At 40.7% G+C, this 17,434-nt stretch overlaps 1 protein-coding gene across 4 annotated transcripts in view; it reads right to left on the bottom strand.

The window, feature by feature from the left end:
- The window catches only part of BICC1 (BicC family RNA binding protein 1), a 271,306-nt gene extending 255,226 nt beyond the window's left edge, over window positions 1-16,080 (bottom strand). For 3 of the 4 annotated variants that reach the window (XM_025435252.3, XM_025435253.3, XM_049108770.1), the window contains exon 1: window positions 15,264-15,674. In XM_025435252.3, coding sequence (XP_025291037.1) covers window positions 15,264-15,453 — 190 coding nt within the window. In that variant the 5' untranslated portion in view covers window positions 15,454-15,674. Of the gene's footprint in view, window positions 1-15,263; window positions 15,675-15,889 lie in introns of those variants that run through there. The other variant, XM_049108772.1, reaches the window with a different exon arrangement.
- Between the last annotated feature and the right edge of the window lie 1,354 nt (window positions 16,081-17,434).

Raw genomic sequence — 17,434 nt, 5'->3', positions numbered from 1 at the left:
CAGTGCTCATTATATCAAGTGCCCTCTTTAATGCCCATCACCCAGTTACCCCATCCCCCCACCCACCACCCCTCCAACAACCCTCAGTTTGTTTCCTATAATTAAGAATCTCTTATGGTTTGTCTCCCTCTCTGATTGCATCTTGTTTTATTTTTTCCTCTCTTCCCCTATGATCCTCTATTTTGCTGCTTAATTCCACATATGAGTGAAATCATATGATAATTGTCTTTCTCTAATTAATTTATTTTGCTTAGCATAATAACCTCTAGTTCAATCCACATCATTGCAAATGGTAAGATTTCAATTTTTTGATGGCTGGGTAATATCCCATTAGATAGATACATACATACATACATACATACATACATATATACATACATACACACACACACACACACACCAGATCTTTTTTTTTTTTTTTGCCCCCTTCTCCCTATGAGGCTTGTCTTATTATTTTTTTAAAGATTTATTTATTCATTTATGATAGACATAGAGAGAGAAAGAGAGGCAGAGACACAGGAGGAGGGAGAAGCAGGTTCCATGCCAGGAGCCCGACATGGGACTCGATCCCAGGACCCCAGGATCGCGCCCTGGGCCAAAGGCAGGCGCTAAACCACTGAGCCACCCAGGGATTCCCACACCAGATCTTCTTAATCCATTCATCAGTCGATGGCTCTTTCCATAGTTTGGTTATTATGGACATTGCTGTTATAAACACTAGGGTGCAATTGCCCCTTTGGATCACTACATTTTATCTTTTGGGTAAACTAGTAATGCAATTACTGGGTTGTAAGGTAGCTCTATTTTTAACTTCTTGAGGAACCTCCATAATATTTTTCACACTGGCTGTACCAGCTTACATTCCCACCAACAATGAGAGCATTCCCCTTTCTCTGCATCCTCACCAACATCTGTCATTTCCTGACTTGTTAATTTTCGCCATTCTGACTGGTGTGAAGTGGTATCTCATTGTGGTTTTGACTTGTATTTCCTTGATGCTAAATGATGATGAGCATTCTTTCATGTATTTGTTGGCCATTTGTATGTCTTCTTTTGAGAAATGTCTGTTCATGTCTTCTGCCATTTCTTGACTGGATTTTTTCATTTTTTGGGTGTTGAGTTTGATAAGTTTTTTACAGATTTTGGGTACTAGCCCTTTATCTGATAAGTCATTTGCAAATATCTTCTCCCATTCTGTTGGTTGTCTTTTTGTTTTGCCAACTGTTTACTTTGCTGTGCAAAAGCTTTTTATCTCAATGAAGTTGCAATACTTCATTTTTTACTTTTATTTCTCTTGCCTTTGAAGATATATCTAGCAAGAAGTTGCTGCAGCCAAGGTAGAAGAGGTTGCTGCCTGTGTTCTCCTCCAGGATTTTGTTCAATTCCTATATCACAGTTAGGTCTTTCATCCATTTTATTTTTGTGTATGATGTAAGAGAATGGTCTAGTTTCAATCTTCTGCATGTGGCTGTCCAATTTTCCCAACAGCATTTGTTGAAGAGACTATCTTTTTTCCATTGGATATTCTTTCCTGCTTTGTCAAAGATTAGTTGACCATAAGTTGAGAATCCATTTTTGGGTTTTCTATAATGTGTCTCAGTGTGGACTTCTTCAGATTCGTCTTAGTTGGAATATTTTAAGTTTCTTGAATTTGAATGTTCATTTCCTTCCTTATTTGGAAAGTTTTCTGTCATTGTGTCTTCAGAGAAACTCATCTCTCTTCTTCTCTTCAGAGACTCCCATATTGTATAAATTGGTCCATTTGACAGTATCCCATCTGTCCCTTAGGCTTTTTTCAGATTTCTTCATTTGTTTTTCCTTTCATTCCTTTGATTTGATCATTTCAAATGAACTGTCTTCAAGTTCACTGATTCTTTCTTCTGTTTTATCAAGTCTGCTGTTGATCCCCTCTACTGAATTTCTCAATTAAACTATTGAAGCACACTGAGTTTAAGACAATTATTTTTAAATCTTTGTCAGGTAATTCATAGATCTCCATTTCTTTACGCTCAGTTGCTGAAGATTTATTTTGTTTTTGTTTTTGTTTTTGTTTTTGTTTTTATTGAGCCACATTTCCCCACTTTTTTTATGTGCCTTGTTATTTGCCATATTTTTTTGTTGTGATTTTTGCATTTTAAAAAAGCAGCCACCTCCCCCAAATTTTATAGACTGGCTTTGTATATTGGAAGACTACTATCAGTCAGCCTGGCTAGAGATTTTGGGGGCCTCTCAAACATTTTACAAGGACACATGTTCTCTGGGCTAATGTAATTTTCCAATTTGAGAGATTTTCCAGTTTCTTTTTCATGAGGCATTAGTCTCTTTCTCCCTCTGTTGTTTGTCTACAGTACTGCAGTTTCTCTAGCAGGATCATAAGCTGCTGAGCTCTCTTTCGTTTTAAGATGCCTCAGGCATCCAAAGTATACCAGTTCCTCATCAGCACTCCAAGTCAAGCAACAAAATATAAACCAACCCCTCAAGTAGTCACCCACTCCAAGAAAACACTGGATATTTGTTCCACTATTCTCTTTCCCTTCCAAGGGACAAGCAGCATATTGGGCTTTTCCTTTTAATCACTAGCTTTACTAGCCTGCAAGAGAGACTGATATGAATAAAATGAAACTATCTTTCTGACCCATTTCATTGCAGCTATTCTTGCCTCTGAGTAGGCCTGGGCAGGGTCATAATGGCTTTTTGGACTGAATACTAAGTCAGTGTTTCTACAGGGGAGTGAGTTCTGGAGTTTTCTATTCTACCATGTTTCTGACCACAGACCAGTCTATTTCTATATTCTCACATTATTAAAAACTCAACAGAAACATACACAACAGCAGTCACCAAAAATTTACAGTAAAGACTACTCTTTGGTTTAAAATAAAAGGTACTGACCTTCACTTCTATCTCCCACTTTCTAAATTTTTTTTTGCATTTAAAATACATACAGCTTTTGTATTGTACAGACCATATTATACATTATCTCACCTCCATTACACTTCATCTCTTCCACTCTCTTTCCAAGCTAAAAGTAATGACTGTGTGCAGGTGTCAACTCATTCTTTGTTAAGAGACCTCATCTCAAGCTTATACCAGCCAGACTTCTCACTTCCTGCTATGGGAGCTGGTTGGATGCATGCAGGCTCAAGAGGTGTCAGACATATGTAACCCAGAAGTGCAGAAAAGGCAAACCTCATAGGTCAACCCCCAATCCTCTCGAAAGATGTATACAAGCTTATAGACAAGTACTTCTCCTTTTAGTGCCTTAGATGAATGATTTAGGGATGTAGACTCTGAGACTACTAAACGTAGTCACCCTTAGAAGTAACCAAGTTAATAACGCATCACTGTATTGGCTTTGGCTTTTTCTTCCCCATTTGACTCTCCTAGCCTCTTCTTGAGAGGATTTCCCAAATAAGCTAGCTGTTGCAAGCCCTAATCTTAAGGGACAGAGGTAGGCAACCCCAGGCTAAGAACCACATTATTTAAGCAGGACCTTACTCCATGGGATCTCCCTTTCTTTTCTGTTATTGTGTATAGGAGGGTTTCCTCTCTTCTACTAGACTGTATTCCTCTTTTTAAAAAAAAAAAAAAAGATTTTATTTATTTATTCATGAGAGATACAGAGACACAGGCAGAGGGAGAAGCAGGCCCCATGCAGGGAGCCCGACGTGGGACTCGATCCCAGGTCTCCAGGATCACACCCCAGGCCAAAGGCGGCGCCAAACCACTAAGCCACCAGGGCTGCCCCTAGACTGTATTCCTCTTATAGGTAAAAAGCTTTATTCATTTGTGAAGTCCCTTAACATCACCTCATGATTCTTTTTAAACACAGCAATTGCCCATTGGGTTTTTCAGATGGCCTCACTACTTCTAATGATTTATAATAAAACAATTTTCACAAGCTTTAAAGCTAATCATTTATGCAGAACTTCCTTCAAATTCAAATATACTTTTATATTTTGTTGCTCAAGCCTAGATGTTTTGATGTAGTCAAATACACTTTCCATAGATAATGTATCTCAGATGTCCATTCACTGACAGCAAATATATTTTTGAAGGCAATCTTTCTGTTTTGGTGACAGTATGACTGCCAGCAATGTTTTACTAAATTATAGACCCCTGTAACAAAAATAATAAAAACCCTATAGATTTATGCTAATCTTGGGTTTCCTTTACCAATGTAAAAAATAAATGAAGCAAAACAATCCCCTGGATTAAAATAAGCATTTCTTTATATGAGTCGTCCTGTAATACTCATGCTAAACACTTTTCTGGCTTTTTTAATTAGACCATTATAATCAAGCAATTTAAAAGACAGCCATTTCTTACCAAAATATTGATTTTTGCTTAAATGGTACTTCAAAAGCTCAGAATATGATAAAGGGACCAATTCAAAAAATATATAATACAAGCTTTAATGGTCCTCTAAAGATAAATAGTGTGTTAGAGCTCAATAATGAAGAAGGAATTAAAATAATTCTGAAAATACTTTAAATTTGGACATATTTTTTAATTGAGATTTTACTCTAATGAACATTATTACATTTCCCTACCATGATTCTGTAGTGTTTTATATGACATGTTTATTTTTTATTTTTTTTTTTTTTTGTTTATGATAGTCACACACACACACACAGAGAGAGAGAGAGAGAGAGAGAGGCAGAGACACAGGCAGAGGGAGAAGCAGGATCCATGCACCGGGAGCCCGACGTGGGATTCGATCCGGGGTCTCCAGGATCACGCCCTGGGCCAAAGGCAAGGCGCCAAACCGCTGCGCCACCCAGGGATCCCTATATGACATGTTTAAATCTTGGCACATGAAGCTTGAAAACTGGACATGTTACAGAAGAAGGAAAATGTAACAAAAAGATGCTACATGGGGAAGCACATGATCTCCTTTGTTCATCTAAATCAGTTAAGTCAACACCAACAAGTTTCAACTATGGTTAGCACTGCCATCCTGGTCAGTAGAAAATCTTAATTAAATTAGGGAACCTAGCCCACAGGACACTGAAAACTGCCAAGACATCAACAGAGCTCACAGTGAGCTGTCTTATGAATACTTGCTCCTCCAAACCAGGATACTCCAACTGTCTTCATTCCACCCTCTTCCCCCACTGGTTGTGAAGGCTCATGTGTATAGTACTCATAAAGGCAAATTCCTACCCAAACGACTTATGTATGTAAACTCAGTGAGCTTCTATCACCACATGCCAAACACTATTGGGTTTTTATTGTATTCTATGCAAAATACTCGGAACACTAAAACTGGAAAGGATTTTAGGGAAATCTAATCCAAAACCCTGAGAAGTTAAATGACTTGTAAAATGTCAATGGCAAGACTGGATAATGAACTCAAATCACCTGACTCCTGGTTACCCACTCTTCTGAGAGGAATGGTTTACTTTCTTCTAACTAAAAATATGTCGGTGACTATCCTAGTACAATGAGCAATTAACATAAAAGAACAGTTATTTCAAAAAAGATTAGCTCTTATCTGAAATGCTTTAAAATCATATTTAAACAAGTATCTGGAGATGTATTCTTGTAAGAAAGAGATAATGCAGTATCTACATCTAAATAAATAACTATACTTACCTTGACAAATTTCAATGTATAAAACTAATTCAGATCAGAAACAGAGACAAATTACTCAGCATTAACCTCACTTGAATTATTTTCCATATCCTCAATTCAAATCTCTGCACTAATATATCACTAATAGTACAACATTCTACATAGCTCCTGGACTAAAAGTAAAGAAAGACCACCTTGCATGTGGACAATTACTATGCCTTATTTATGTAAGGCAGAACTGGGATATATCTTAAGGCTAAGTACATGCCCTACCTTTAAAGTTCCATTCCAGGAGGTCAATGCCAAGTCCATAGCCCAAAATGAGCAGTTTTTAGTCCAATTCCACCATGGGTCATTTATTCATGGGTCATAAACACTGCACTGGACTAGGTGCTGAAGAGGAATAAGAGATGAATTTGAAACATACAGATCATGTACAGAGAATCAACTGTGAGCCAACTTTACACAAATTATCATGTAATCTTCACTGCAGCCCTGGGAGAGAGATGTTATTATCTGTTTCGTGAAGAAAACAGAAAAGTTAACCAAAGCTAGTACAAGGCAGAGCTTTGGAATATGTGCAATCTCACCAAGAATTCTAACCCAACTGTGCACCTACTACCACATTCCTCTGCGTTTCAGCAGGGAACTAGGGGAAACACTACCCTATTCTGGAGGACAGGTTAGCATCTTAGATCGAGATTTGGTGTATCTCTATACTGCATAAGAGTTTCAACTCTGCAACAACCCTAAGAAGAAAACTAGTGTCTAGTCCCACGAAGAATTCCAAAAAGAAACCGATGCCCCAAGTTTAAAGGGTTTTTTAGCTTCCCTATCTGTAAAACACAGATCTCAACAGCAGCCTGTATCTCTGCCCCTCTCTCTCTCTCTGTCTCTCATGAATAAATAAAATCTTAAAAAAAAGGAAATACAAAAACATTTAATATATTAAATTAAAATACTAAATACAAAGTAGTAGTTAATACTATAGCATGAACTACATAAACTATGCAAATAGTCAAAACTATTATGTATGTCAAAACTACATTTCAAGGCAGAAAAATGAAAATAGCTTCAGTATACTGGGGTTACTGATGACTGTTTTTATTCTTAAAAGTTCCCTTCACACTGCCTTTTAAATTTCTGTAACAACAAATGTGTCCTTTTAAATTATTTCATAATATATTGAATAGATATCTATTACAACTAATTTAATGGGAATCTGTAGGAAAATTAAATTTATTCTGAGCCTGCTGTGCCATAATAAAAACAATATATCCTCCCGCAGGATTATATCCTCCCACAGGTTTAGGCTCTTCCCAGGTCCCATACAACAAGCCACTCTAAACAACGCTGTGCCAGTTATAAATTATGCTCCTAGACTAAAATGCTTCAAGATGGTTTAACATGGAGAAAGTATAAGCTTCAAAAGTAAAGAAAATTAAAGAAAGAAAAGGATCTGAATCTTCTTAATTTTAGCCATCATTATCTAACCACATAGCAACACTTCTCAAAGTGTAGTAGCCCTAGATCACCTACATTGGATTCACATGAGATTCTTTTCAAAATGCAGATTCCAACCACTACTGAAATTATCAAACCAACACAATCAGTATCTCCAACACAAGTCCAGAGTTTCTGTACAATCTTCTCAGGTAATTTTAATGCACACAGACTTTAAGAATCTGACATGTTAATCAGGTAAAATAAACACCATTCAAAATTTTTAGTGAAAGAAACATATAGAACTCTAAATCTGGATAGGTAATTCAATTACATCCTAATTTCTCACACTTACTAGCCCAAACAAGCCAGGTTGTAAGATCAAAGGCAAAAGGAGCAGACATCCTGCAAATCTGTTGTCTCTTCTGCCTAACCTATGAAACTTTCGAAAATAATTTTGCAAACTTTATCAAGAGTCTTAAAATATCCATGCCCTTTGCCCCCAAAATTTCACTAGTAAGAATTTTTCATAAGAGAATATTCAGGATGCAAGCCATGCTTTTAGGCAAGAGTGTTTGGGACAGCAATATTAATATTCACCATCTACCATTTTTTGAGTATATGCACTGCATCTGGCACTGCATCTGGCTTATACACAGTATTTCTAATCCTCAATACTTTTATCCTCACTGCAGAGATAAAAAGACTGAGGCTCAGAGAAGTTATTTACTTACCCAAGCACGAGTTATCAACCTGCCCAAGATCTGAATCCCAGTCAGTTTGAGTAAAAACCCTAGGCTCTTTCCCCTCCTGGGAAAAGTTTTATCATAAATGCTTATGTCTTAAGGTTTAAGCAAAGTATGATATGTCAAGGGGATAGTTTATATTCATTTTAAACCATGCTCAGGAACATCTGGGTGGCTCAGTGGTTGAGCGTCTGCCTTTGGCTCAGGTCGTAATCCTGGGGTCCTGGGAGGAAGTCCCGCATCAGACTACCCACAGAAGCCTGCTTCTCCCTCTGCCTATGTCTCTGCCTCTCTCTGTGTCTCTCATGAGTAAGTATATAAAATCTTTTAAAAAATAATAATAAAATAAAACCATGCTGTTCAAAAATCTTTAATGAGATGGAAAATCCTCATGACACAATGGTAAGTGAAAAACTGGGTGTGATCCCAGTTTAGAATGTAAGGAACACAAGACACGAAACCAAATCTATCTTGGTTTTGATTGCATCCCCAAAGCCTAACACTAACACTGTACCTGTGATACAGTAGGAACTCAAAATCTGTCGTAAAAATAAATTATATGTGCGTATATTGTTTAAAGACCCGGAAATAATTCCCAAAAATCCTACAAGTGGTTCTTGCTAGATTCCCAAAACACTTACAGTGATTATTGCTAGATTAGGGATGACTTTTGGGTCTTCTATTTTACATCTGTTTCAAGTATTCTATATAAGTTCATATTACCAGGGCACCTAGGTCGCTCAGTGCTTAAGCATCTGCCTTCAGCTCAGGACGTGATCCCAGGGTCCTGGGATCAAGTCCCACATAGGCTCCCCTCAGAGAGCCCGCTTCTCCCTCTGCTTATGTCTCTACCTCTCTCTGTCTCTCATGAATAAATAAATAAAATCTTTAAAAAATAAGTTCATATTACCTTCATAATAAGAAAAATAACTTCAATGGCTAATTTTCAAATCCTATGTTTGAGCATCTTCCTATAGAAGAGATGCAATTAAGCTTCAGATAAACTCAATATATACACTAATGTGTGGTTTATCTTATTTAATGTAACAGAGAAACTACTTTATAGCTAGAAAGTGAGCATTACGTTTGTATATGCCAGCATCATAAATGCCAGTGGGATTTAATACTTATTACAGGGATCCCTGGGTGGCGCAGCGGTTTAGCGCCTGCCTTTGGCCCAGGGCGCGATCCTGGAGACCCGGGATCGAATCTCACGTCGGGCTCCCTGCATGGAGCCTGCTTCTCCCTCTGCCTGTGTCTCTGCCTCTCTGTCTCTCTCTGTGTGTGTGACTATCATAAATAAATTAAAATAATAATAATACTTATTACAAATAATGTTTTCATCACCTATAGTTATTAGTAGCTTAGTAGGTAGGAAATGGATTTATAAATATGTAACATCCACAAAATGTTTAGGTTATTCTTCAAAATCTTGAGCAGAAAACAATGTTTATTCTCCTCTTTTCCCCTCCCCTGACCGAAGATGCACCTCCAGGCACAGACAGCTAGTTTCTATAACAATGAGGCCAAAAGCCACAGACTGGGAATGGCAGAGGTGAGGAAGGTAGTCACTGGGCTCCTTGATGCCCCTGGGGCAACTATTCAGGGGTGGACCCCTGAGCTCCAGATTTTGTATTAGGTGAGGAAAATAAACTCCTGGCTGGTTTAAGCCACTCTGTTCGGTTTTCTGTTAGTCACAGCCAAATATATACCTGCCTATTAAAATCAGCCATATGACAAACCTTTCTGTTTTAACTTATCAATGATCAACTCCACCAACACCGCACAAGTCTTCGCAAAGATCAGACTTACTGAGAGAACATGCATGTACTGAGAGTGCTTACTCGATGTCCCGAGGACAGGGACATAATGCCCGTCTCATGCTACCCTTATAGGGCCCTGCTGAAGTGACACTAAGACCCCGATCCAGCCAATTCTGACGGCAGAACCTGGGCTTCATACTGCCAAGCTACACAATTTTCAATGCACTTTTTCATTGTTTATAACATGATCTTATCCTTCAATTCTGCTTTCACACTCAACTACCATTGTCCCAACGGATTCTCTGACAGGAGAAAGACTTCTCAAAAATAAATCATCCCTTCCACTAAACAAAATGGATTGACATGTAGTTGTTTTAAAAGTAAGCATTTGGGCAGCCCAGGTGGCTCAGGAGGTTAGCGCCGCCTTCAGCCCAGGGTGTGATCCTGGAGACCCTGGATCGAGTCCCACATCGGGCTCCCTGCATGGAGCCTGCTTCTCACTCTGCCTGTGTCTGTGCCTCTCTCTGTGTCTCTCATGAATAAATAAATAAAATCTAAATAAATAAATAAATAAATAAATAAATAAAATAAAAGCAAGCATTTGCTCTCTAGTGTTCCAAAATCTTTATCCGTCACATGGCACAGGGCTGCTGCTACATTAACATCCACAAAGTGCCATGTGCCTGGCACTGGGCTACACATTTCACATGCATCATCTCATTCAGTGCTCACAACATCCAAGACAGGACTACTGTCCCCATTTTACAAGTGAACAAATACAACATGTAAGCCTGTGCACAGATTTTGAAAAAAGTCTCTTTCTAGACACCAATGAATGACAAGTTCAAAGCAACATAAAACTAGAAAGGAGACTGATTTTGCTGCTAGTCTTTAGTAAAAATGTCAGAAGTAATTTATTTAGGACCCTTTAAAGAATGAAAAATACTCCAGGCAAGGACAACTAGACAACTAACAAAGGTGTAAAGCCCTTTCAGTCTGAGCAAAATCTAGAATTGCATACTCATCTCTAATATAGCTTTATTCAGTATATACTCAACCACCTTTACAAGAAGCTAATATACTCATCACACTATGAGCTGCCAGTAAGGCCAAGAATATTTAGATAGCTATGAATATTTACTTATCGTAAGACCATTTAATTCATTTTCCAATACACTTGATTTTCATTTGCAATATAAGAATGTGCATTTTATGAACTATGATTTATAATGACTATAGTTATTATTCATTTATTCAGCAATAATAAATGAGCTTCAGGAAGCTATAAGGCCAGCACTGTGAAGCTTACCTACATCTTTTTCTCTTAATCATCACAAGCAGTCAAGATGCAAGAACTATTATACCCCTTTTTATTTTATGTATTTATTTATTGGGGATGGGGGGCAGAGGGAGAGAAAATCTCAAGCAGGCTCTATACCTTGCACGGAGCCCAATGCGGGGCTCAATCTCACAATCCTGATATCATGACCTGAGCCAAAATCAATTGGATGCTTAAGTCACTGAACTACCCAGATGCCCTAAAACCCCCTTTCAGAAAGAGGGCCACAGGTGAAGAATTTTCCCCGGTTCCCTATTAGAAGGTAGCATTAAGATTTGAATCCATATCTGGCCCAGAGCCCTGTGCTTTTAACCACTAAGCTTCATCAAGTTATTTGATTTATTCCTGTTGTATTAGCCTTAGTCCAACATTAGCTATAAAACTATACTCAGCTTAGCTCTTATCTTCACTTTCAGTACACCTCAATTTCCAGACACTTTGCTTCACATTTTTCCCATAAATCATCTAAAAAATAAGACCATCGTCCCTAAAGATTCACTTCACTTGCTAAATTGGAAGAGATAACATACTTGTTACTCTTACTTTTAATCAATGATGTGTTGATAACCTTAGTGGCTGCTTCTTCTACTCAAGTAAGCAGAAGTAAGTGATCCCCATTGTGCCTATTATTGTAAAAATGCAACATGGTTTTTAAAGTCTTTCACAGCAATATCCTAAAAGCCCACCAGATGTCAACCTCAGTTCGTAAAAACAGGCCATTTCCCACCTTGTAACTCTTCTTTCTATGATGACACAAGGGATTGGGAATTTGGAAAATGCCTTTGCTTCTACATGTATGCAGGAATTTTTTTGTATGATTTTTAACTTAAGAAGAAAAGTATAACAGTAAGATGTAAAACAACCAGAGAGAGAGAGAGAGAGAGAGACAGAAATATACATATTCCATGTTTGCCTCTTGGGTCCCTACCAAACACCAAGACTATTTCTGACTCTTCTGACTTATTTATTTCCTACTTTCTCCCAGACTTTTTCTATACTATTCTCCTCCCTCTCTCTACATACCATAACTCATATTTGACTTAAATGAATCAATACTATTATCTCACACAAGGCATGAAATCTAAATTTTGAAAATCAGTATTAAATTAATTAAAAACAATTTTTCTTTATTATTAAACAGTGCTGTCCATGGTGTCCATTCCAGGCTGACCATAAACCTCAATAAACTTGAAAATAATTCCCATTTTTAAAACCAGTAACTAACCAAAGTGGTAATCTTCATTTAGACTCAAACAAAAATGGCAGATACTCTGCAAGGCTGTTCCAAAGTGGTTAGCACTCTCTCTCTCTCACACACACACACACACACACACACACACACACACACACAAAGGAAAGAAAGAAAAGAAAGAAAAGAAAAACTAACAATTTTTTCCCTACATTTTCAGTCTGGTGTTTTTATGCATAGAAATTCTTTTGGGATTCATTGATCATCCAAGAATGGTATTTCATTTCTTTGATCAGTGCCCTACTGCCCATATTTTAATCTCACTGAATTTTTGGTCCATTGCATAGAAGAAATTCTCTACTAATAAAAATACAACCCATTAAAGATTAACTCGCCCCCAGGACAGTCTCTCTAGAAACAAATTCCAAGCATTATAATCACTAATTTGCACTATGTAGGCTTCAGGACAGATAATCTTATTTATCCTGCTTTAAACTGGAAATCTGCACATATTTTAAGGCAATTATGAAAAGAAAAATGGCAAACCAGATTCACATAATCAGAAATCCAACTAGACAAATACTTTACCTACTTGACACTTTGCAAATGAAAAGTTTTACACCCAAGATTATCTAACAATGTTAGAATACTTGCAAACCTCCTTAGTCTCTATTTTACTTTCCCAATATGAGATTGCAAAAGTTTTTGTTTCTCCAAATTTAAAGTATACCCTATACGTCAGAAATTATAGTAGGCACAGGAAATCTTTTGAATCCATGCTGTAATATTTATTATTAACAACAATAAAAGCATATAATAGACATTAAGCTCTTATTGTCAAACAGCATAGCATAGCTTATCAGGAATTATCTCTTAATTCTTCCAAAACCCCAAGAGAAATACAATTATCATTCGCTAATACTAATACTAATCAACTATTAGTATTAGAGAAATACTAATCCACCATTTAGAGACAGGCAGAGTGAGACTGAGAGCCCAGGAACTGTCCCAACATCTGTGGGACGTGAATCTAGTTTTGATTCCAGTGCCCACTCTTGCTATAATCACCTGGTTTAAAACAATGAGACCCAGAATTACATTTGGTTCAGAAAACTTGTCTCATTCCTTCAAACATAGTTGTTTTACATAATTGACACTAGGAAGCACACATCACAAAATGTCTTAGTACACTATGCACCATTCTATTGTCAAATGAGTTCAAAATTTACCTTCTCAGAAGGCATAATTCATTTATTGGTGATTTCTGGAAAGTTAATCAAAGCACTATGTTCAATCATTAAAGAATTCTTTGGGGCTGAAATGTAAATATTTCATTATACGTAGATTGTTGAAGAAACGTTAACTGTTAGGACTTCCTGTGAAACAAAACTTTTTCACTGCAGCAATTTCAAACCACCTCATGTCAGAGTAGCATACCTTCAAATTTAAAAAATACACCACCCATATTTCATTTTATTCTAAATAAAAATCAATTAATTGAAAAAATAAATCCACTTCCAAAACTCAAGTTATACAGGAGGGCTGCCTAGAAACTAAATGCTTATCACTATCTGTATGTGCATAGATGGAACAGGTAAGGAAGACATAGTATTATTAGAAGATCCACCCTTTACATTATCCCAAACTCATGTGGGAAACAATCTCACAGTATTTTTCTGAATAAACTTAATATTTTATTTAGAATCAGAAACTAGGCAAAAAGAACCATGGAACAAATGAAACTAAAATGGATTATTGAAATACAACTTTAATTTCCAAAACCACCCTAATTTCTAAATCCACTATACAATATTCTTATTTGAACAATTTACCACAGAAGTAACTCTCTTAGAAAATTATATAATTTAAGGGTGAAAAAAAAAAAAAAAGACACGATAAGCCCTAGGGATGTTTATCAATAAAAATAAGCAACAAGGCAGATGAGTTTGTAGCTGATCCAAAAAACGCCAGCCAAACACTCCTGCTATTTGTTTCTACCAAGTTATTGTCTTGGAAAACATGTTGTTCTCTCTTAAAATAACCTGCTACATTGTCTTTCAAAGCCACTGCATTTCCACGGGAGCTAAATAGCTCCCATGTTGTGATGCACTGACTGATAAAGTCAAAGTTAGTTGACTTTTTGAGGCATCAAGCCACAAAAGAAAGTTGGAAAGCTCCAAACTTCTCTTGATAATAAGGACGCTACCTACTGAATGAATCCACCATACATCCTGAGTCAAATTAATGTCTGGTCCTCTACAGTATTTTAAGAATGACAGTCGTTCAAACTACCGCTATTTTCCTAGATGAGGGAAATGACCAGACTGGTGGCTTACAGATAAACTAGTAATTAACATTTTTAAGGAAGGCCAAAATGACCTTGGACATTTGAGCGTTCACTCTGAAAACTCCCATCCCCCCATTATAAAACTCAGAACTTGTCTCCAGTCCTAAAGCTGTTGTGCCTGGGAAAGTCCCAGAGAAACGAGGGAATTAAAAAACAAAACAAAACAAAACACACACACACACACACACACACAATTGTGTAAGACAGAAACTCACAGCACAGGAAGATTTTTATGATCTGTGACTCAAGATGTGTTACAAGCCTATCAGGAGATGAACACACAGGTCCTCCAACCCAGCAGCACGACCCCGACACAGTCCCCACGCTCTGGCTGCTACCCCCATCCAGGCCCCTCTCCCTCGCGGGGGGGGGGGGGGGGGACACTCCTATCTTAAGCCCTGACATCTGCAGTGTTTCCCAACAGCTAGACAAGGCCCCTCGGCCGGAGGAAGTGGACACTGACCAGAGGAGACACAGGGACACAGCTAGAATTCAAGGCTCTGAGGGAGTGGGGAGAGAGTCACTGTCACGCACACCCCGTGCGGACTCAGCGGGTCCCGGGGCGAAGCCGGGGTGTCCGGAGTAAGGCGGCAGCTCCAAGGTAGCCGGGAACACAGCCGGGGCGCGCCGGCGCAAACTCGGCCTTTGGCTTTTCTGAAGCGGGTCAAGTCAGGGGCCCAAGGTTCCCGGCCCTGAGACCCGCGAGGCGCGTGAGGGCGGAGAGTCCCGCGGCCTCGCGGGGGAGCGGGCCGGGGAGCCCAAGCCGGCCGTGGGCTGGAGCGGGGCGCGGGGCGCGGGGCCGGGAGGTCCGGGAAGGAGAGGGGACTCCGGCCGGGAGCCCGAGAACGCGGGGGATGCCTACCTTGTAACATGGCCTCAAGTTTCTTCCTGTCCACGCGGAAGCGCTCCTCGCTCCACTCGGGGCTGTGCAGGGGCGCCCCGGCGACCAGGTCGTCCTCGGAGCCCGGCATGGGCGAGTCAGTACTGCGTTCGCTGTTGGAGCCCGGGTCCGACTGCGCCGCCAGGTAGCCGGGCTCGCCCTGGGCGGCCATGGTGGGCGCGCGGCGCTCGGGCTCCGGCTCCGGCTCCGGCTCCGACCGCGGCCGCCGCTCCGCCTGCGCCGCCGCCTCCGCTCGCCGGCCGGGCGCGACTGGCTCCCCGCGCCGCGGCGCTAGCTCGTCCCCGGGCCGCCGCCGACGCCGCCGCCGCCGCCGCCACGGAGCCCCTGGCGCATCCCAGCCCCGCGAGCCGCCCGCCGCCCCGAGTCCCGGCCGCGATCCCGGGCCGGGGACTGCGCCTCCCCCGGCCAGCAACGCCCGCGCGGAATGAGCGCGCCGCGCCGCCAGCGCCTCCATCCGCAGGGCCCCGGCGCCCCCTCCCCGCCCGCCGCCCCGGCCGCCGCGCGCTCATTGGCCCCGCCGGCCCACGGGGAGCCGCGGCGGGCGGGCCGCCCCCGGCGCTCGGACACCCTCGCGCGCGCACACTCACCACGTACGCACCACGAAGCTTGCCCCCCGCGCGTGGTTTCGCGGCTCCTCAAACGCACTCGGCGGGTTTAAGCACAGCGCCCCGGGACGCACACAGATGCACACGCAGCCCCCCTCGGTACAGAGGCTCACTACGCCGAACTCGCAGCCTCGGTCGGCCGCTCGAGCTGGAGACAGGAGGAGGGAGAAGGGAGGTGACTAGCGGAAGAAACAATGTCCGTCCCCTGCAGCATCGCGGTGGTCGCTGCTTTCGCCCAGTTCATTCCCAGCTCACTCCTCTTTCCACAGCGAAGTGGTCAAGCTGCCCAAGAAATGCACAAGAGGCTTACTCTTCATTGTGAGGGAAGATTTTTTTTTTCTTGAATGAGGTGTGGAGGGAGTCATTTTCCATGTGATTCTAAAGGAATGGATTCAGCTGATTTTAAAGAGGCGGCGGGGTGGGGGGTGGGGGGAGAGAAAAGACCCCTGAGATGGAAATGGTGGTTAGCTGAATCCATTTGGCAGCTGGGCAGCCTGTCTTGTCAGGGACCGAGGGCTCTTCTCTGTTTTCAAGGTCAGCCTCATAGATGAGGACCAGCAAATGACCATATGATTGATCCTAACTGCCCAGGCCAGGCCACCCATTGCCACTTGTAAACTTGGACTTGAAGCAGCAGGGAAAAAGAAAGTTGCTTGCACCAGTAATGCCCTCAGAACTCTACGTTGCATTCACACTGATTCATCCCGGTTTGTTTTGTGACCAAAAGCAAAAAAAAAAAAAAAAAAAAAAAAAAAAAATCTCATTTTAGGGGGGTGGGGGTTGAATGAGAAAGCTGTTACTGTGCCACAGAGGGAGGCTTACTGGCTTACGCAAGGGGCAAGCTATACTTAGGGTCAACAGAAACTCGTATAGGTTCAGTTGCCTGGTTAACAAGAATTGACTGTGCTGTGTACTGTGGTGTGCTGACAGATGACGTAACTAAGACTCTGGGAAGTCAAGTGACATGACTAAGGTCACATAGCATCAGAAAATGGAGTCAAGAATCAAACCTAGGTCCATGTACCTGACACATAATTTCCACAAAACCCCTACCTTATTAAGCAGAAAAGTTTCCTGCTCAGAGAAAAACTGGGAGCAGATATACAGTCTAACTGCTTAATTGACTACCATGTGTCCCTTCTGTGAACTTATTGTACAAAGCACTAACTTAAACACCAAAACGGGTCATCAAGGAGCCTTCCATTAGGGATGCTTACCATCTTTTTCTGTCAAGAAATATTTGAGGGGACCCTGGTATATGCAGGAGACTGTGTTAGGCCCAAAGAAGAGTTATCAAAAACAAGTAGCATCCTTAAGCTCCTGGAGCTGACATTCTAATGAGAAAGATAGAATGTTGATCTAAATACATTAATCATTCAGAAAAATATAAAATTGCACCTATATTAAGCATTACAAATAAGAGACTCAAGATAGGGGAAAATCTGTAATGGAGTAATTGGATTCAATCAGAGATGTCAGTGGAAGAGTCTCAAGGAAAGTGACTCGGGCTGAACAGAAGTTTGAGCA

Source organism: Canis lupus, chromosome 4, assembly GCF_003254725.2.
Source record: "Canis lupus dingo isolate Sandy chromosome 4, ASM325472v2, whole genome shotgun sequence".
Lineage (NCBI taxonomy): Eukaryota > Metazoa > Chordata > Mammalia > Carnivora > Canidae > Canis > Canis lupus.
This window is presented reverse-complemented; position numbering and strand designations above follow the sequence as displayed.